The sequence below is a fragment of the Arabidopsis thaliana genome, chromosome 4 (genome assembly GCF_000001735.4).
Source record: "Arabidopsis thaliana chromosome 4, partial sequence".
Lineage (NCBI taxonomy): Eukaryota > Viridiplantae > Streptophyta > Magnoliopsida > Brassicales > Brassicaceae > Arabidopsis > Arabidopsis thaliana.
Window position 1 is genome coordinate 139,510 of NC_003075.7, and position 18,730 is coordinate 158,239.

General features: G+C 38.3%; 7 protein-coding genes and 1 pseudogene across 15 annotated transcripts; 5 read left to right on the forward strand and 3 right to left on the reverse strand.

The window, feature by feature from the left end:
- Window positions 1-429: 429 nt before the first annotated feature.
- On the forward strand, window positions 430-2,134 carry AT4G00320 (F-box/RNI-like superfamily protein; the record flags this gene model as incomplete). Its single annotated transcript, NM_116254.2, has 3 exons — window positions 430-1,407; window positions 1,501-1,641; window positions 1,730-2,134. 3 exons carry the CDS (start codon window positions 430-432, stop codon window positions 2,132-2,134), a joined length of 1,524 nt encoding a protein of 507 aa, NP_567169.2.
- Window positions 2,135-3,060: 926 nt separating this feature from the next.
- CRCK2 (calmodulin-binding receptor-like cytoplasmic kinase 2) lies at window positions 3,061-6,210 on the reverse strand. Of its 2 annotated transcripts, NM_001340239.1 has the most exons (7): window positions 6,196-6,210; window positions 4,690-5,073; window positions 4,382-4,605; window positions 4,135-4,309; window positions 3,966-4,055; window positions 3,576-3,877; window positions 3,074-3,493 (listed from the first exon to the last, which is right to left on the reverse strand). In NM_001340239.1, exons 2-7 carry the CDS (start codon window positions 4,916-4,918, stop codon window positions 3,278-3,280), a joined length of 1,236 nt encoding a protein of 411 aa, NP_001329075.1. In that variant the 5' UTR covers window positions 4,919-5,073; window positions 6,196-6,210; the 3' UTR covers window positions 3,074-3,277. The 2 variants fall into 2 exon arrangements, with proteins under 2 accessions (NP_567170.2, NP_001329075.1); NM_116255.5 differs by lacking the exon at window positions 6,196-6,210 and having other exon boundaries at window positions 3,061-3,493; window positions 4,690-5,052.
- Window positions 6,211-6,377: 167 nt separating this feature from the next.
- On the forward strand, window positions 6,378-8,915 carry RHB1A (RING-H2 finger B1A). 3 transcript variants are annotated; one of them, NM_001340240.1, is made up of 5 exons: window positions 6,378-6,546; window positions 7,264-7,419; window positions 7,686-8,055; window positions 8,145-8,254; window positions 8,424-8,915. In NM_001340240.1, the coding sequence occupies exons 2-5, from the start codon at window positions 7,357-7,359 to the stop codon at window positions 8,451-8,453; spliced, it is 573 nt and encodes a 190-aa protein (NP_001319828.1). In that variant the 5' UTR covers window positions 6,378-6,546; window positions 7,264-7,356; the 3' UTR covers window positions 8,454-8,915. The 3 variants fall into 3 exon arrangements, with proteins under 3 accessions (NP_001319828.1, NP_567171.1, NP_974488.1); NM_116256.4 differs by having other exon boundaries at window positions 7,282-7,419; NM_202759.2 differs by having other exon boundaries at window positions 6,419-6,546; window positions 7,288-7,419; window positions 8,424-8,830.
- A 187-nt stretch (window positions 8,916-9,102) lies between these two features.
- On the forward strand, window positions 9,103-12,230 carry RLK4 (receptor-like protein kinase 4; the record flags this gene model as incomplete). 2 transcript variants are annotated; one of them, NM_001340241.1, is made up of 3 exons in its annotated part: window positions 9,449-10,618; window positions 10,682-11,544; window positions 11,627-11,987. In NM_001340241.1, 3 exons carry the CDS (start codon window positions 9,449-9,451, stop codon window positions 11,985-11,987), a joined length of 2,394 nt encoding a protein of 797 aa, NP_001329840.1. The 2 variants fall into 2 exon arrangements, with proteins under 2 accessions (NP_567172.4, NP_001329840.1); NM_116257.5 differs by having other exon boundaries at window positions 9,103-11,544; window positions 11,627-12,230.
- On the reverse strand, window positions 12,224-12,403 carry AT4G00342 (uncharacterized protein; the record flags this gene model as incomplete). Its single annotated transcript, NM_001125429.1, has 1 exon — window positions 12,224-12,403. One exon carries the CDS (start codon window positions 12,401-12,403, stop codon window positions 12,224-12,226), a length of 180 nt encoding a protein of 59 aa, NP_001118901.1.
- AT4G00350 (MATE efflux family protein) lies at window positions 12,340-14,669 on the forward strand. Its single transcript, NM_116258.4, has 6 exons — window positions 12,340-12,897; window positions 12,982-13,607; window positions 13,685-13,741; window positions 13,811-14,168; window positions 14,240-14,326; window positions 14,408-14,669. The coding sequence occupies exons 1-6, from the start codon at window positions 12,469-12,471 to the stop codon at window positions 14,477-14,479; spliced, it is 1,629 nt and encodes a 542-aa protein (NP_567173.3). The 5' UTR covers window positions 12,340-12,468; the 3' UTR covers window positions 14,480-14,669.
- A 456-nt stretch (window positions 14,670-15,125) lies between these two features.
- Window positions 15,126-16,867, forward strand: ATI2 (mesoderm induction early response protein). 4 transcript variants are annotated; one of them, NM_178941.4, is made up of 3 exons: window positions 15,126-15,386; window positions 15,683-16,393; window positions 16,477-16,867. In NM_178941.4, exons 2-3 carry the CDS (start codon window positions 15,698-15,700, stop codon window positions 16,579-16,581), a joined length of 801 nt encoding a protein of 266 aa, NP_849272.1. In that variant the 5' UTR covers window positions 15,126-15,386; window positions 15,683-15,697; the 3' UTR covers window positions 16,582-16,867. The 4 variants fall into 4 exon arrangements, with proteins under 4 accessions (NP_849272.1, NP_567174.1, NP_001031565.1 ...); NM_116259.3 differs by having other exon boundaries at window positions 15,694-16,393; NM_001036488.1 differs by having other exon boundaries at window positions 15,212-15,386; window positions 15,683-16,867.
- Window positions 16,868-17,064: 197 nt separating this feature from the next.
- Window positions 17,065-17,220, reverse strand: AT4G00356 (annotated as a pseudogene). The gene has a single exon.
- Window positions 17,221-18,730: the final 1,510 nt, after the last annotated feature.

Genomic DNA, 18,730 nt, shown 5'->3' on the forward strand with positions numbered 1-18,730 from the left:
TAATAGAAGAATATGTTACCTTCAAAGAAGAACGAGATTTTCTCAGCGCTCTCAAACCCGGGTTCTCAAACCCGAACCGGACCGGAACCGGACCATTACCCATTTAACCCGACGGTTTACCCATAAGCCGAGCCCTAATTTTTTCAAAGAAAAGGGCCCTAAACTTTTCGTCTTCTCGCTTCCCTTCCTCTATCTCGTCTTCTCGCTTCCCTTACTCTATCCCATAGAAAAACCCTGAATTTGGTTTGGCCAATGATGTCAAAACTCTTCATTGATACTTAAGAAAGTTTTCTCCATTGTTCTTCTTATGGTCTCATTCACATTTGGTAAGTCTCTTCAACGATTTTGGTTTTGTGAGCACTTACTTCTTCTTACAAGAATTACATGTCTTTGTTCAGGTTGTAACTGTTGATCTGTTTCTGTCACAAAATGGGTTCGAAAAAGAAGTGTTTTGATGGTTCTAGAGATGGAATCAGCGGTTTACCAGACGCAATGATTTGTCACATATTATCATTTCTTCCAACTAAAGTAGCTGCTTCAACTACCGTTCTTGCCAAAAGATGGAAGCCTTTGCTTGCTTTTATGCCAAACCTTGACTTTGATGAATCCTTCCGTTTCGATCCTCGAATGACTTGTGAAGAGAGGAGAAAGGGTTCTGAAAGTTTTATGCTTGTCGTGGATAGTGTATTGGCTTTGCAAGCGGAAGCGAATGCTACGTTGAACAAATTCTACGTTAAGTGTGAAGGTGTTGAGCAAAACTCGGTGCTTGAATGGATACCTAAAGTGTTGAAACGTGGTGTGTTAGATATTGATCTACAGATCCCTTCGTCTCGCGGTTTTGGTTCCAACTCGACTTTTTATCCTCTACCTTCAGAGATCTTTGTGAGCAAGACATTGGTTAGACTAAAGATACAGTTTCAGGATGGTGCCAACGTTAATGTGGAAGGTGATGTTTCTCTTCCGATGCTTAAGACTCTCCATCTTGATTATGTTAAGATGGATACCAGAATGTTACAGAAGCTTCTTTCTGGCTGTCACACGCTCGAAGAATTATTGCTGATGAATTTGATATGGAAAGAATCTTCAGAACCTGAACCTTGCTTTGTGAGTGTTTCTGTCCGAACCCTCAAGATACTAAAATTTTCTCGTTTTGAAAATTTTATGAAGGCTAAAGATTTTAAACCGATCGTGTTATTGTCATTTGATATTCCAAATCTAGTCTACTTAGAGTACTTGGATACAATTGCGGACAAGTATGAACAAGTGAGGTTTGACTCGCTTGTTAAAGCTAGTATTGGTCTTTGTAAGACCTCTAAACAGATTGAAAATGACAATAATAATGTAACAAAGCTTTTCATGGGAATATGCAATGTCACGATTCTCTACTTGACTGAAGATACTCTTAAGGTCAATCACATCTTTCTCCTAATCTATTAAATTTCTACTCAGATATTGATAAGTGAGTAATCATATATGTAGTTGATTTGGTTTCTCTTTCAGGTACTTGGTTGCTGCCGTGAAACAATGCCGGTATTCGAGAACTTAATTCACTTAACTATTAGGACTGGAGTACATATAGGATGGAAATCATTACCACATCTACTCAAGAATTGTCCAAATCTACAAACTCTTGTCTTCGAGGTACTGTATACATCCTTTAAATCAACCGGTGACATGCTTTTGAAACACATATAATTAGACTTTGATATTGATTCATTTTATGTTTCAGGGAATGCATCATATATATAGGAAAGGAAGAGCTTGCGGGGACGTGGACGAGGATGGGACGTGCATGTGCAAAAATCTGGATAATATGAGGGTGAAGAAGGATATTGATGCTTGTCTATCGTCAAGTCCGGTGAAGGTCATAAAGATATTGAACTTTGGTGAACTTTGTGGGTTTTGTGAGTTTTGTGATGTTGAAGAAGATGTAGCGGGTCAGATAAAGCAGGTCAAGCAATTCCTAGAGACAATGCCGGATCTTGAAAAAGTGATATTGTACTACAATACACCAGAGGATGAAGATGTGATGAAGGTGTTCAAGAAACTTAAGAAGCTTCCTAGAGTAGCTTCAGCCAAGTGTGAGGTCCAAATAATCTCTGATAACATCAACTTGTCATTTACTTTCCGTTAGATGATCTTTTCTGGTTTCTCAGCCATGGACATGTTTCAGGCAATCAAGCTGCTACAAGTTTGCTAAAAACTCTAAACTCTGTTTCTTCCTTTTGTTATTTCCTTTTTCTTCTCTTTATTGGCTTTTATCTTACAAACCAGTGAACGTTTTGTGTTCTTTTGTTGGTTTTAGTAATGAATTTGTGTTTTTTTATGTTTTTAATTTGACGTGTTAGAAACTTGCTTGTCAGGTTAAACCAAATCAAACACCATAATTTATTTAGTTAGGTCTGCAAATATTAGGTCGTTGCCTCTAATATCTAACTGCTTCAGTTTCATCAAACCTCTAAGCACCAAAGATGCAACAACTAATATTGAACAAGACTCAAAAAGCGTTAGAAAACACTACATAACGTACCTTCAGTTGAATGAATCTCATTGTGACTGAGATCTAACATTTGGACAAATATAGCAACTTCTCGACCGCGGCTATCCGAGATAGTGTTAAGTTACTGAGCCTTAGACATACAATATTATTCATATTCCTGTACCGAAAGAGGTGTCTGCACATGGATTCAATGCTCCTGTGCATCAACATTCTCTTTATGACTTGAGAGATCTAAGAGCAGAAACTCAACTTGAGAGATTCACTAAAAAGTATGTACCTCGTGGAGAAGAGCTACGTTGTGCTCATCCTTGTAGTACTGGTCATGCCAAGAATCAAGAGCCATTAGATCGTTATACAGTTGGAGAATCATGACTTGCTTTCCTTGCGACTAAAGCAATGTTCTCTACTGTCAAGTTTCAGACGAGCAACCCAAACACAAAAGTCCACTTGAGAGTTTTTCTTATCCGAAACTGGTTCCCAGACAAGTTCTTTGAGTTCAGAATCAATAGTAACAGTAGATGAGCTAACTCCACTGACGGCTTGGTCAAAGTAAACTTAGTAGAAGAGGCATTGAAACAGCCAGGTCCAGATAGAATGATAATAACTCAATTTATTAACACCAAATACACGTTAATATAATACTACAAATTTCAAAATCAATTACAAATCAACAATTCTCGTACAAGAATGCATCGTGTATGACAAATTAATATTCAAACAAATAATATATAATTGTGTATTCAAAACCATATTATATAAGCGTAGAGAATAATATCATCAAAGACTTGTGTTGAGCAACTCTCTGTAATCTTTACGAATTCCCCACAAAATCTCACTGCATTTTTTCATGCTTGGTCTCGAACGTCTATGAGGAGCTAGACATTGAAACGCCATCTCCAATACCTTCTCTAATGCTAAGTTGTTCGCTGAATTCTGTTCTAGCTTCGGGTCCAATACCGATATCGTATCTCCACTCGTGAACTTCTTGATCGCCTGATCAAATCACAACCATTACACATGAATCAAAAACTTGTTGAACTTACTTTATAGTAGCTAAGAGAATGTTTAGTGTTACCCATCTAATGGTGATGCGTTCTTTTTGTCCTCTGCTAAGCTCGATGGGACGCCGACCTGTGAGAAGCTCGACGAGCAGTACACCAAAAGAGTAGACGTCACTTTTCTCTGTGAGTTGATACGTTGTTAAGTACTCTGGGTCTAAGTAACCAGCGGTTCCTTTGACTTGTGTTGACACATGCGTGGCTCCTGAATCAGTATCTGGAGCTAATCTTGCAAACCCGAAATCAGCAACCTTGGCTCTGTAATTCTCAGTGAGGAGAATGTTTGAAGATTTGATATCTCTGTGGATGATAGGTGGCTCTATAACATATCCAAAACAAATGTGTCAAGGAACAAGTACTATTGCCATGAAAGAAAAAGAAGGAACCTATGTATACAATGGACTTACGTGTATACATGTGAAGATAGGTTATGGCATGAGCTACATCGGTTGCGATATCTAACCGAGTCGCCATGTCGAGAGTCTTTCCTTCCTTACCTACAAACAGATTCACATTGATCGATTAGCTTGAAATGAATATATACAAAAAGAAGATAGTAGTAGGATGTGTACTCACAATCCAAGTGATCTCTAAGAGTTCCATTGGCTACATACTCCACAACGAGAATCTTCTCGTCGTTATGAACAACAAATCCATAGTATTTAACCAAACTCAAATGAGTAACTTGAGCTAATGTCTGAATCTCACTCATAAACTCTGCATCTGCACCTTGACGGTCGTCATGCATACTCTGCATCAAGTTAGTTACAATGTTATAGCGACAATCTCCATTAAGACAGGACTTAGAAAGGAATATTCAAACCTTTTTGGCACGTTTCACAGCAAAGGTTTTGCCATCTCTGAGTTTGACCTTGTAAACAGTGCCAAAACCGCCTTGTCCGATCCTAAAGGACGGAGAGAAGTTCTTGGTCGCGTCGTAGATTTCATCGAAGGTGAATCTTGTATGCTCTGTTTCGTTTGCATTTCCATAACTCCTCTGTACACTACTACTTCCTGTTGAGCTACGTCTACTACGGATATTATTGTCTGCTCACACAGAGACCAAATAAAATCATCATCAACTGTTTCCACTAAAAGTCTAAAATCTAAGAATTACTGATCAAACTATACCGGAAGAGGACTTTGAATTGTCGATGTAGTTGGAGGAAACGGAATCGGGAGGAGTGAAGCAGTTGATGAAGATACCGGAGATGCGACGAGCGATGGAGGTGGTTGTGTCGGTGGATGTACGGGCAGGGGTTGTCGGGAAGGAACGATCGGTGAAAGTAGTGTTACTGTAATTGGAAGATGTGGTTGCAGGAGATCCGACGGTGTAGCTATGTCTCCGACGACTGGGCATCGGAAAGTTCGTGGAGAACGTGTAGCAATGGTGAACACGGAAGGAAGGAAGAGTCGGAGAGACTGACTTTACAATTTTTTCAACTTTTTCTTCTCCGTTGAAAAAGACGACTGTTTTGGGTATTTATTGACGCCAGCTGTACAACTTGACGTTCTCTGATTAACAAAATTTAAACTCGACAAGCTAAGATAATTAATGTGTATAATTTCCTTTTTTTTTATTACATTTTGTCTAATGATTTGTAATAAGCTTTTTTATTCCTTAGATTTAAATTCGATAATTATTAATTTTGAAAAAAAACGATTGGTTTCAAATTTTATTGAATAACTAAATACTTTGTATATAATAGTAGTTCTCGGCGTTCAGTTATCCATTCCGTTATCGATTTTTTCGGTTTTAAAGTTTAGTATCCATTCGGTTATTTGAAAGTTCTGTTCGGTTTCGATTTTAAAATTTAGTATCCATTCGGTTATTTCATTTAAAATATTTCGGTTATTTTGAATATTTTTAAATATTTTTAGATATTTCCAAATATTTTTACTATTTTATTTATATTTTCAAGTATTTTTAGTTATTTAGTCTAGAAATAATTAACACTTTTAAAAATATATTTATACTTTAGATATTTTACCCAAAATATTTTGGTTTGTATTTATTCGGTTTTATTTCAGATATTTCGGTTATAGAATTTAATATTTATTCGACTAGTTTCCAATTTTTGGTTCGGTTCGATTTAATTTTTTTTTTCTTCAATTTTGGTTCGGTAAATTCGATTCAATTTATTTACAGTAGTACTTTAATTCGGTTTAAACGCTCCAAAACAGCACGTACATGGAAAATTGCATATGTAAGATTATTAAATAATTTTAGTATTTAGAACATCTACTAAATTCTGTCATTATTGAATTTATAGAGGATAATTAGTTCAATGCCAGACGTAATCTATCCGAATGATTTGAAAATTTTCAACTAATATCTTGTTAGCGATTATTCCGCCGCCACCATATTAAATGCCAGATGGGTCTATCTCTATTAATGCAATAATCGAACTCGCATTTAATTTGTATTTTTTTTTACAACAAAGATACCAAGAAAAAGGTATAATATTTTTCTTATAAAGTTACTATTAGATACATTTTATATGAAAAAGGCTTAGATTAGAGGAAATAATAAAATGGTAGATTAAATTACTTTGATTAGAAGTCAATCAATATTAGGTTACGGTTAACAAGGAAGATTCATAGGCAGGTGAAGGATGATGAGAATTGAGACCTTACCAGCAAAATATTCAATAGCCTCTGATAGCGACAGAGGGTTTGACCTTCTGTAGAATGGACCATGGTCTAAAATGTTTATAGCCCATGTTTCAGAAAACAAAAGCCCAATGATTAGCCCGTATCCTTAACCGACGTCGTACTATTTAAAAGGTATTTAATGAGATTTGAGAATAATTAGGCAAACTAAATAAAGTAAAGTAGGATTACAGTATAATTACTTACTATGATGAGGTTATTCGACTAGAGAAAAGGAGCTCTGTGTGTCGAAACCCTCCGTCGCCAGCATTTATTCTTCTCACTTTTCTTCACCGGAGAATCACGACAACATCAAATTCTCCGGCGACATCTCAGGTTATCTTCGTTTACTGCTCTCATCGGTTAATTATTCCATCTCTTTTTTTGTTTCCCGGAGTCGGCTTTCGTGTACTTTTTGTTTTTGGTCTTTTCGGCTTCTTCAATTTTAGGGTTCGCGTACTGTTTAGTGTTGTTTAGTTTCTGATTTAGATGTGCTTACTGTGTTCATGTTGTCGTCTATTCTTATGAGAAGATCTTATGGTAGAGTTACATATCAATGATGTTACCAATTTTGAAGGTTATTGTGTTGTGTTTGATTAAAATTGGCTCAAGTGTGAAATGCTTTTGCTCGCGTCACTGTTTTCATTGCAACTTGACTGAATCCTAGAGGTTGTTTTAGAATATAGATTCAAGTTTCAGCTATTGATGGGACATTACAACAGAGCATAAGGAACATTCCCATACCTTTGTGTTTCTTATGGATAACTTTGGCATCAGATCAACTTTTTCTTTTGTCATTTTGCTTATTAACACTGTAATAATCACTTGTTATTGGGATTTCTCAAGTCTGCTTTGATTAATCTTGTTTCGTAATGTTCTTCTCACTATTCACTCTTCCCATACCTTTGTGTTTCTTATGGATGACTTTGCCATCAGACCAACTTTTCTTTTGTCATTTTGCTTACTAACACTGTAATAATCACTTTTTTTTTATTGGGGTTTCTTAAGAGTACTTTTGATTAATCTTGTTGCATTCAAGTAATCGTTGTTCAGTTCACTCTTTTCCTGCAGTGGCAGTGCATCTGTAAAATGCTTCAAGGACTGTTGTTCGCTACTCTTGCTTAATTATTACTATAGCTGGTGAAAATGGGAGGTTGCTGTAGTTCTTCGAGGAAGTCACATCTTGTTGGAACACCTGTTTACTATTATGTCAGTAATCCTTTTCACCATCTTGCATTTGTGTTGCTTTGCACTACTGACTATCTATAGATTATGATTTTAGTTAAAACAAATCGGGACAAGAGCATGATTTTAGAATCTCAACAATTTCTTGTAACAATCTCGCTTGAGTGGTCGATAGTAGACTACTAGAGGTCGTGAGTGAGCTGTGTTTGAAAAATGTCTTCTGAATTATCTACAGTTATTTGATTGTGACACTCTACAAAGTTTCTATTTATTAAAAGTTTGTTACGCAGTGTCCAGAATCTTTTGAAGAGCTTGTCCCTTCAGGAACCCGTGCTGGTGTGGGATCAGCATTCACCACAGGCCTCTTGGTTGATATAGGTTTGGAGACATCTATACCTGACACCTTTTGTGCTCCTGCTCCTCTTCCATATGATTTGCTTTTGGGGCGACCACAATGCACAGATTCTGAGTCCATCAAAGGAAGGATGAGTGGAAGCAGTTTTGAAACGCTAGCGACGTGTGAAGATCTTGGGGAATCAGACTGTAAAACTCTAGCCAGCTCAGTCATTCTTTCACCGAGGAAATCAGATTTCTCGAAACATCAAGGATTGAAGATATTGGTTGATGAAGAGGAGGACTGTTGTCCTATTTGCTTTGAAGGTAAGAAATCAAGACCGTTGAATAAAAAGAACTCTTTAACTCTTGTTTTTATGAGAGAGCTAAACAGAGTCGTGGATTGCACTATGCAGATTATGATGTTGAGAATCCAAGACTAACGACAAAGTGTGAGCACGAATTTCACCTCTCTTGTCTTCTGGAGTGGATTGAAAGAAGCGATAGATGCCCAATATGTGATAAGGTGTGTTTCCCGCTTGAGCTTTCTTTGGCAGATCGATTGTCTTGATGATCAAAGAATTGCACTTTACTGTTGGGAATTCGTAGTTAGATCAACCATTGATGGTTGCGTAATTAGGGTAAATAAGTGCACAATTTGGCAACTAACTAACATTCTGTCTTCTTTAACACAGGAAGTTGTGTTTGATGATCGCTTGAACTAGCATCATTACTATCCCCTGGCTTGAAAGTTTGAAGGTGTGGCGCTTTGTTTGGTTAGTCTACTACATAATTAGCATACATCTATTTTGTTTCTTCCTCACACACTTTAAGTGTTGGGTCTCCACATTTCCACTTAGTTTTGTCGTATTGGTTATGTTCGTTTTGCCCTTGTGCGATCATATAGATATACATAACAATTGTAAATATTACCTAGCTTCTTGTTCGTTCGTTTGTGATCTCCGGGGTGTGATAGAGAAGAAAGGACCACCATTTCAGTATTTTGATTGTTTGCATCTTCAAAATCATGTCCACTCTTGTCTTGATCCATGATTCTATCTTAGCAATATTGGTTAATGCCCTGATCTGGGAATCATAATAAGCATGATTTTGTTTGTTTGTTTGGTTAAAGAAAGAGAGAGATTCTATTAGATATGGATATAGTATAATTCCATAGTCTAAAGAGAAACTGAATATTCCAAATAGTAAATTGATCCACATGCGACTAGTCTTGTCGTGTGTAAGATATTAAAAAGAAAATGATTCTTTGATTAACACCTTTTGTCTGCTGCATAAAGTAATTAATTAGAAATAATTAAGAAAAAGGTTAGGAATCATTTAAGAAGAAGAGAAAAAAGATGTCATGGCTTTGACTTCTAGCCACTTATGTCTGCCACTGCCACCTCCCTCTTCTCAATTCCTATTCTGCCCTTCTCTTTCTTTTAGTTCCTATCCTGCCGGTGTTGATGAATGAGGGTTAATATAGTAACTTTGGCGTTAGGAACTATAGTTCCAAAACCTTTTTCTGAATGAATTTACTTTTTGGAGGTATGAAGTCACAGCTTTTACAGATTTTATCTTGCAAAAATTCTCTCCACATTTCAAACGTCTAATAGTTAAAGAGAGCTTTTGTTTTTTCTTTCCCATGTCTATCAGTATCACCACCGAGAAAATATCATCAACACCACCAACCAAACATTAACCCACCCGAGAGTACCCAATGCCATGTACTACTTATCTTCCTCTTCTTCTTCTCCTCTTCCTTCTTCCACCACCATCTGTACAAAGCAAAGTTATCATCAAAGGAAACCAAACCATTCTGAGTTTCAAAGCTATTTTCCGGCTTGGTTTCTTCAGCACCACCAATGGTTCCTCCAATTGGTACTTGGGTATCTCTTACGCTTCTATGCCAACTCCCACCCACGTTTGGGTCGCCAATCGAATCCGACCCGTTTCGGATCCTGACTCTTCCACTCTCGAGCTCACCTCCACCGGATACCTAATCGTCAGTAACCTCCGTGACGGCGTCGTTTGGCAGACGGATAACAAACAACCCGGAACCGATTTCCGGTTCTCTGAAACCGGGAATCTGATTTTGATCAACGACGACGGTTCTCCGGTTTGGCAGAGCTTTGACAATCCGACTGACACGTGGCTTCCGGGGATGAATGTCACCGGTCTAACAGCTATGACTTCGTGGCGGAGTCTCTTCGATCCTTCGCCGGGGTTTTACTCTCTGAGACTGAGTCCAAGCTTCAACGAGTTCCAGCTTGTTTACAAAGGAACCACACCGTATTGGTCCACCGGAAATTGGACCGGAGAAGCCTTCGTCGGCGTTCCGGAAATGACCATTCCTTACATCTACAGGTTCCATTTCGTTAACCCTTACACTCCCACGGCGTCGTTTTGGTACATCGTCCCACCGTTGGACTCCGTTTCCGAGCCACGGCTGACGCGGTTCATGGTCGGCGCCAACGGCCAGCTGAAGCAGTACACTTGGGATCCACAGACGCAGAGCTGGAACATGTTCTGGTTGCAGCCGGAGGATCCTTGCCGCGTTTACAATCTCTGTGGTCAATTAGGGTTTTGTAGCAGCGAATTGCTCAAGCCCTGTGCTTGCATCCGCGGTTTCCGGCCTAGGAACGACGCCGCGTGGAGATCTGATGATTACAGCGACGGATGCCGCCGTGAAAACGGTGATTCCGGCGAAAAGAGTGATACTTTTGAAGCCGTTGGTGATCTACGCTACGATGGTGATGTGAAGATGTCACGGTTGCAGGTAAGCAAGAGCTCTTGCGCCAAAACTTGCTTAGGAAACTCTTCTTGTGTTGGTTTTTATCATAAGGAGAAGTCTAATCTCTGCAAAATTTTACTCGAGTCGCCGAATAATCTGAAGAATTCGAGCTCGTGGACTGGAGTTAGTGAAGATGTATTGTATATCAGAGAACCAAAGAAAGGGAATTCAAAGGGAAACATCTCTAAGTCTATAATTATATTGTGCAGCGTTGTTGGGTCAATCTCAGTTCTTGGGTTTACATTGTTAGTGCCATTGATTCTGTTGAAGAGGAGTCGAAAGAGGAAGAAGACTAGGAAACAAGACGAAGATGGGTTTGCTGTGTTGAATCTTAAGGTATTTTCTTTCAAGGAGCTTCAATCAGCTACCAATGGGTTCTCGGATAAGGTCGGACACGGCGGTTTTGGGGCGGTGTTTAAGGGAACATTACCGGGTTCTTCTACATTCGTGGCTGTGAAACGCTTAGAAAGACCTGGAAGCGGGGAGAGTGAGTTCCGGGCAGAGGTATGCACCATTGGGAACATTCAACATGTCAATCTCGTTAGGCTTAGAGGTTTCTGTTCAGAGAATCTTCATAGGCTTCTTGTCTATGATTACATGCCACAAGGATCCTTGAGTTCCTATCTGTCTAGAACAAGCCCCAAATTGCTAAGCTGGGAGACCCGTTTCAGGATCGCGTTAGGTACTGCCAAAGGGATCGCGTACTTGCATGAAGGATGCAGGGACTGTATTATACACTGTGATATCAAACCGGAGAACATTCTTTTGGACAGTGATTACAACGCCAAAGTGTCTGATTTTGGCTTGGCTAAGCTCCTTGGACGTGACTTCAGCAGAGTTCTAGCCACGATGAGAGGGACATGGGGCTACGTGGCTCCCGAATGGATATCTGGTTTGCCCATCACGACAAAAGCTGATGTGTATAGCTTTGGAATGACATTGCTCGAGCTGATCGGTGGTAGAAGAAATGTCATTGTTAATAGCGATACACTGGGAGAGAAAGAGACAGAACCAGAGAAATGGTATTTAGAGAATGTCTTTTACTTGGAATCAATTGTAAGAGAGAAAAAAACATATACATTGAATCAATGAATCCCTTTTCAGGTTCTTTCCGCCATGGGCAGCGCGTGAGATCATACAAGGCAATGTGGACTCTGTGGTTGACTCTAGACTCAACGGAGAATATAACACTGAAGAGGTGACGAGGATGGCAACGGTGGCGATATGGTGCATACAAGACAATGAAGAGATAAGGCCAGCAATGGGAACGGTAGTGAAGATGCTTGAAGGAGTTGTGGAGGTGACGGTTCCTCCACCGCCTAAATTAATACAAGCTCTTGTCTCCGGCGATTCATACCGAGGAGTGAGCGGCACAAGCTGTAGTGAAGGCCATGGCTGTTCGGATCTCAATACAGGTTTGTCTAGCCCTGGCTCACGGTCGTCTTTTGGTAGACCTTCTCCTTGATCAATTTTGTAAGGTGATTTGGTCAAAACCAGCCTTAAATGTTTTAAGTGTTGCTCTCTAAGAGGGTTTAATTAGTTTAAACTGTATTTGTTGGTTGTATGATATTTGACTTAATCGACATTAACAGTTAAAACCATGGATTATGTCTTTCTTCTTAGTTTGAAAGTTCTTGTCACTTTGATAATCTTCTAATGGCATATATGTAAATTCTTACAGAATGTATTGTATGAGAATCATTACGTGATTGAATCAATAAACCCATGTCGATACTTTAAACTATATGAACGGTCACAATAAACCCATGTTCTCTCTTCTTCTACTCCACGGCTAACCTTAATCTTAGGCAAACCAGAAACACAAATTACAAGAACAAACATAAAAAAGAATCTCTTGTCTTGTCTGCTTTCAATCCTCATGTCTCTAATCCTCCCCAAGTAGAGAAATATAAAAACTTAGACAAATATTGCCACAACCGGTGAAAATGGAGATCCCGGTTCGAGAGGAGAGAAGATCCTCCTCATCCTCTGCCGGACCATTACAACAAACCATCTCCTTAGCAGCTGACGACGCCATCGATAGCGGTCCATCCTCTCCGCTTGTCGTCAAAGTCTCTGTCTTCGAAACAGAGCATGAGACGACCAAGCTTATCCACGCGCCGTCAACTCTGCTCGGTGAAACCACCGGAGACGCTGATTTTCCTCCCATTCAAAGCTTTAGAGATGCTAAACTTGTTTGTGTGGTTGAAACGTCTAAGCTTTGGGAAATAGCTGCACCTATAGCTTTCAACATTCTTTGTAATTACGGTGTTAACTCCTTCACAAGCATCTTCGTTGGCCATATCGGCGATCTTGAGCTTTCTGCCGTCGCCATCGCTCTCTCCGTCGTCTCTAATTTCTCCTTTGGTTTCTTGGTGATTAAAATAACCTTCCTCTACTCTGCTTTTTTCCTCCTCTGTTTCTTGCGTTTTCTCTAACTTTCTAGAAAAAAACTGCAGCTGGGAATGGCGAGTGCGTTGGAAACGTTATGTGGACAAGCGTTTGGAGCGGGACAAATGGATATGTTAGGTGTTTATATGCAGCGTTCTTGGCTTATCCTCCTCGGAACTTCCGTCTGCTTGCTTCCTCTCTACATCTACGCAACTCCACTTCTCATTTTACTCGGCCAAGAACCCGAAATCGCAGAGATCTCTGGCAAATTCACTACACAAATCATCCCTCAAATGTTTGCGCTCGCTATCAACTTCCCGACTCAGAAGTTTCTCCAGTCACAGAGCAAAGTAGGGATCATGGCATGGATCGGTTTCTTCGCTTTGACCCTTCACATTTTCATCCTCTACCTCTTTATAAACGTTTTCAAGTGGGGGCTAAACGGTGCAGCGGCTGCATTTGATGTCTCGGCTTGGGGAATCGCGATCGCGCAGGTTGTTTATGTTGTAGGGTGGTGTAAAGACGGTTGGAAAGGGCTGTCTTGGTTAGCGTTTCAAGACGTTTGGCCGTTTTTGAAACTGTCGTTTGCGTCTGCGGTTATGCTTTGTCTAGAGATTTGGTACTTCATGACGATCATTGTCTTAACTGGACATCTTGAAGACCCTGTCATAGCCGTTGGATCTCTCTCAATCTGGTTAACCGTTAGACCTCTTCACAAACTCAAAGATTTACATTTTCTTCTATATCTGATAACACTTTTCTTTCTCTCAGTATGAACATTAATGGATGGGAAGGAATGTTGTTCATAGGAATCAATGCAGCTATAAGGTAAAAAGCAAAAGCAATCTTTGTGTCTTCTAAAAGAAGGCGTTAGACTTATATATATGTTTCTTTCAGTGTTAGGGTGTCGAATGAGCTAGGATCGGGACATCCACGAGCTGCGAAATACTCCGTGATCGTAACGGTGATAGAGTCTCTCGTCATTGGAGTAGTGTGTGCAATTGTAATTCTGATAACACGAGATGACTTTGCTGTGATTTTTACGGAGAGTGAAGAGATGAGAAAGGCGGTAGCTGATCTTGCGTACCTGCTCGGTATAACGATGATTCTCAACAGTTTACAACCAGTTATATCAGGAGTTGCAGTAGGAGGAGGATGGCAAGCACCGGTGGCTTATATAAACTTGTTTTGTTACTACGCTTTTGGATTACCTCTAGGGTTTTTGTTAGGTTATAAAACAAGCCTTGGCGTACAGGTAAAGCCACATAGCCTCCGGTCTAATTATTTTGGTTTAAGTTGATGAAATTGCTTTATGTGGTTTTTCAGGGGATATGGATTGGTATGATATGTGGGACTAGTCTTCAGACTCTCATACTTTTGTACATGATCTACATAACCAATTGGAACAAAGAGGTACCCCCACTCATTTCAGGTTTTATAATCAAATCTTTCACACAAATTGAAGTAAAATGATTCACTATCTTAATTTATTAGGTGGAACAAGCTTCGGAGAGAATGAAACAATGGGGAGCTGGATATGAGAAATTAGAAAAAATAGCAACTTAAATGATTTTGGGAAAAAAAATTATATATACACTTCACTTTATATCTTATGTTATACAGCAATATATTTTTCATTGTATATATCAATTTTTTTTGTAATACCAAATTGTATATGTCATCAAAATATAATTTATCATACATTTGTAAATTTTTAATCTTATCAAAATGATGATTTAAATCTACTAATTCGACCTTATTCAATCATTTCATTATTTTTACCTACTACGGCCGATTGTCAGGAATAAATTAGGCCGGACAAAAATCCAGAATCGGTTATCCGAATCGAAATCAACCCAAAAAATTGGATCCGAAATCAAACTCGAACCCGAAGATTTATCCTATTAGGTCTTAAATTCTTCTACCGAAAAAAACGAACCCGAATCCGAAAATACTCAAATATTTTATTCAAAAATCTAAATTTTACCTGAAACTCAAAATTTTACCCGAAAATCTGGATATTTACCCAAAAAATCTGGATATTTACCCAAAAATTCGGATATCGATTCCAAAAAAGGGTCTAAAAATCTATATCCAAACTCGATTGGACCCGAACCGAAATTGAACCGACATTTTAGATTTACCCTATTGGATCCTAAACTTCTAACCCGAAAAATCTGTATCCGATTGGATTTTATCCGAATCCGACTCGCTTACCCGAATGTCCAGTAAATGAAACCGGTCTACCCATTACCCGGTTTGGTCTTTGCTTCCCAGAGAATAATTCTTTTGTAGAGTATATTTTCACACTTGCAGCGCAATCGAGGCGGTTTTTGGTTGCAATCGTCTCATCACAATCACATCATCATCGTCTTCGTCTTCTTCTTCGTCGGCACATACTTTGTCTTCTCATCTCCTCCATTATTTTGATCTTATCGCAACAGATCTCTCATCTCCTTCACTTGTTGACTGTGTAAGTCTATCCGATTCTTTCGTCTTCCCTGGATTTTTTTCTCCGTCAACGATCCTTTGTTCAGATCGATCTGTTTCGTCTAGTCTCAGTTTCAATTTCGTGCTTTGATTGGTTTATGAGTTTGATTTATTGGAATATATGATCTTATCTTATCCATGGTTGACGATCGTGTCTAGAATCGAAGTTGCTGAATAGCTTTGATCGTCGTTAGCTTATATGAATTCTGATGGTTTTTGTTATTGGATCAGCTTAAGATTATTCTTGTTGATTTGTTGTTATTTGATCAAATTTTGTAGTTATACCACAGGACAATGGCTGACAAAGATGAAGCAGCGACGCGTGGAAATGATTGGGAAGTTGTTTCTCTTACTGCTTCAGCTTACGCTGCTGCTCCTGGTCCTAAACCAGTAGTGGACTCGAAAGATGATGATCACAAGGAAGTTACTCCTTGTTACGAAGCTGAGACATCTCATCCCTTATACATGTCTCGCCACTTTGTTTTCCCACCAACTGGTCAGCTTGAGAATACTAGTGACCTTACCGAGGCTAGCTTAACGGGGTCTCATTGCAAGGAAGGGAGTGATTTGAGTCTGAAAGGGTTGGATTTATCAGATGATTTCGGAGGACTTGAGTTTTCCGAGGATAAAGGCAAGAAAGAAGAAAACATTTACACGACAGCTATGAGTTCTCTGGACGATGAAAGAGCTATCGGTGGCTCACACGTGTATGAACCTGTTGAAGAACCGACCGAGCCTGTTTCTCCTTCTGATGTTACACTTGATCTGAATCCTATTAAAGATGATGAGGTAGCAAACTCGCCACCTAGCGAAGAAGCTTGGTGGAAAAGAAGCGTTGCCTCTTTGATTGCCCAAGCGAAAGAAACTAATACAGTTTGGTCCATCTGCATAGCCGCAGCTGTAATGGGAATTGTGATTCTTGGCCAACATTGGCAACAGGAGAGGTGGCAGATTTTGCAGCAAAAGTGGGAATCAAGCATTGGAAACGAGGTATTTAGTTTAGGATCACTATTCTTCGAACCTCCATGGTATGATGTGAGTCTTAACTATGTAACAACACTCTTTGGTTGCAGAAAGCTGGAAGATTGATGGGGCCAATCTCTCGACTAAAACAAGCATTTGTCGGGGGACAGCGGCGGGATTCATTCATCCGAGCCAGCGCCCAAAACGACCGTTAAATCAAAACAAAAAGGTGAATTACTTTGATGATGACGATAAGAACAAGAGTAGCTTCTTTGGGGTCGAAAAACATGGATGTCTGGTGTGTGAATGTGTTTGGTACTTCTCTTCAGGTCATGGTTTTTGTACATATTTCTTTGGTGTGAAACAATCATTTACCCATTTCATTATCTCAATGCCCTATTACTCTCTTTCTCTGTTTATATCATAATCAGATACTCAGTGTCTCCTGTTATGTTTTTGTTGGTCAAATTGAAAACTCTTTATTTTGGTTAGAGAATTTTGAAAACAACAAAAATCACATTCACATTCACCCTATATACCAACATTTACATGATCTTACATAAAAAGAAAAAAAAATTATCATGAAATTTTATTTATGTTTAAAGACGAAGATATGAAAAGTATTATATGGCACGATTGAATAATATATTGGTAGAACATTTTTATTTCAATAGTAGAAACTAAGAATTCCAATAAAATTAGTTGTAAAGACAACAACATTGAAGAGTGTCTACACTAGGATTAGGAATACACAAAGCACGACTAGGTTTGCCTCCACAAGTCGGGATACAATCATTTTTCATTCGGCATGGTCCTTTGAATTTCACATTATAGAAACGTATCATCCATAATTCCTGTTCGATCATTTTACAAAATTTATCATCAACATCATAATTCTCTGTTAGTAACTTACATGATTGATTGGTCTTGTTCTTTATGAAGTTTTTTTTTTATCTTTGTTTGAGAAAACAATCATAAATATACGTATCAATCACAACTATTTTCTTTATCAGCCGTATCAACCACATTTAATGTGTGTGTGTGTGTATACTATGCTTTTGCGAAAATTCCATATACACTACATATAAAACTTATTCATTTCCACATATGTACATGACTTATTCAAAACTCCTATAAATAAAATTCACAAAAGTTCAAATTGTTAATCGTTAAGTAAGTTTTTTTTTGGTCAAAAAAAAGGTTCGAAAATCTAAATCGATGATACTATATAGTTTACAAAAATAATGTCAAACTTTTGCATTTTGTGTTGACTTTATAAATCTTTGGCCAAAAATATTGTATGGTTAAATGAAAATGAGATCGATTTCTAACTTAGACAATATTAAAGATCATAACCCAATGGAAAGATCATCTCTAGATCTGTGGTAACTCAAAAATTTCCAAGAAAAAACATTTAGTTATGACATTTTGGTGATAAGGTCCATGACTAAAGAGCCGGTGGATATTTTTTTTACTTAAAGTGTGTTACTATTAATTCTTTTTGTTGTAAAGCACAATCAAAGTCCATGACTAAAGAGCCTACATGGTATATGAATTGTTTTGAATTTTCCATGCTTGGACTTTTATGGGATTAAGATTCGGACTCCATCCTCCATTAGTCAATTGGAGAACATCATCCGACTGTTTCATCGATTTCCAGATATTAATGCCATAAATAATTTGAACTTACTTTTATATACTTCATTCTTTGGTCTCCGGATTGATTTACAGATATCTTCAATTTTCATCTCCACTATTGTGCACTATAAGACTATCACCAATTGAAGTTTATTAAAATCTATCTATGTGTCACCAAAAATAAGTCAACTGCGATATTAAATGTTTTTACAAAAGTAGGTTGGCAAGCAATTAACACCGGCAAATTAAATACAACAATCATAATTCATCATTTGTATTTGATTTCTTTTTTTAAAAATGTACTCCTATTTTTTTAATTTTTTGTTCGACAAGTCAATGGTAAGAGAAATTGTAAACATAGCTGATACGATGCGGTTGAATTTGAATTCTTTGCGTTAGATTATCTGCTTTTGTGTTTGCACTTCAAAGAACTAAGGATAAAGAAAAAGAATCAAATTCCTCCATATCGTTCTGTATCGCCTCCATGTACGTAAAGAAAGTTGGTCACTCTTACGGAAAGACACCATTTTTACCAGGTCTGAGCAATTTATAAGGAAAGCTATTTTTCACTTGCCTTGTACTCTATTAAATACTAGGGATGATTCAGCATCCGCAAACAGTAAATGAGAAACCGCATGACTTGCATTTACCACCTTTATACTAATTATTAACTTATCTATTTATGCTTTCTGAATATTAGCAATCAGCACTTTTGTGCATAGTACA

Coding starts and splice junctions, on each gene's coding strand:
- CRCK2 (NM_116255.5), bottom strand. CDS start 4,918: ATGCCCAGTCGTCGGAGACATAGCTACACCGTCGGATCTCCTGCAACC. Junction 4,606..4,689: donor CAATTCAAAGTCCTCTTCCG/GTATAGTTTGAT, acceptor CTGTGTGAGCAG/ACAATAATATCCGTAGTAGA. Junction 3,494..3,575: donor AACGCATCACCATTAGATGG/GTAACACTAAAC, acceptor TGATTTGATCAG/GCGATCAAGAAGTTCACGAG.
- RHB1A (NM_001340240.1), top strand. CDS start 7,357: ATGGGAGGTTGCTGTAGTTCTTCGAGGAAGTCACATCTTGTTGGAACA. Junction 8,056..8,144: donor TTGTCCTATTTGCTTTGAAG/GTAAGAAATCAA, acceptor TGCACTATGCAG/ATTATGATGTTGAGAATCCA. Junction 8,255..8,423: donor GATGCCCAATATGTGATAAG/GTGTGTTTCCCG, acceptor TCTTTAACACAG/GAAGTTGTGTTTGATGATCG.
- AT4G00350 (NM_116258.4), top strand. CDS start 12,469: ATGGAGATCCCGGTTCGAGAGGAGAGAAGATCCTCCTCATCCTCTGCC. Junction 14,169..14,239: donor AAACAAGCCTTGGCGTACAG/GTAAAGCCACAT, acceptor GTGGTTTTTCAG/GGGATATGGATTGGTATGAT. Junction 14,327..14,407: donor TAACCAATTGGAACAAAGAG/GTACCCCCACTC, acceptor TTAATTTATTAG/GTGGAACAAGCTTCGGAGAG.
- ATI2 (NM_178941.4), top strand. CDS start 15,698: ATGGCTGACAAAGATGAAGCAGCGACGCGTGGAAATGATTGGGAAGTT. Junction 16,394..16,476: donor AATCAAGCATTGGAAACGAG/GTATTTAGTTTA, acceptor CTTTGGTTGCAG/AAAGCTGGAAGATTGATGGG.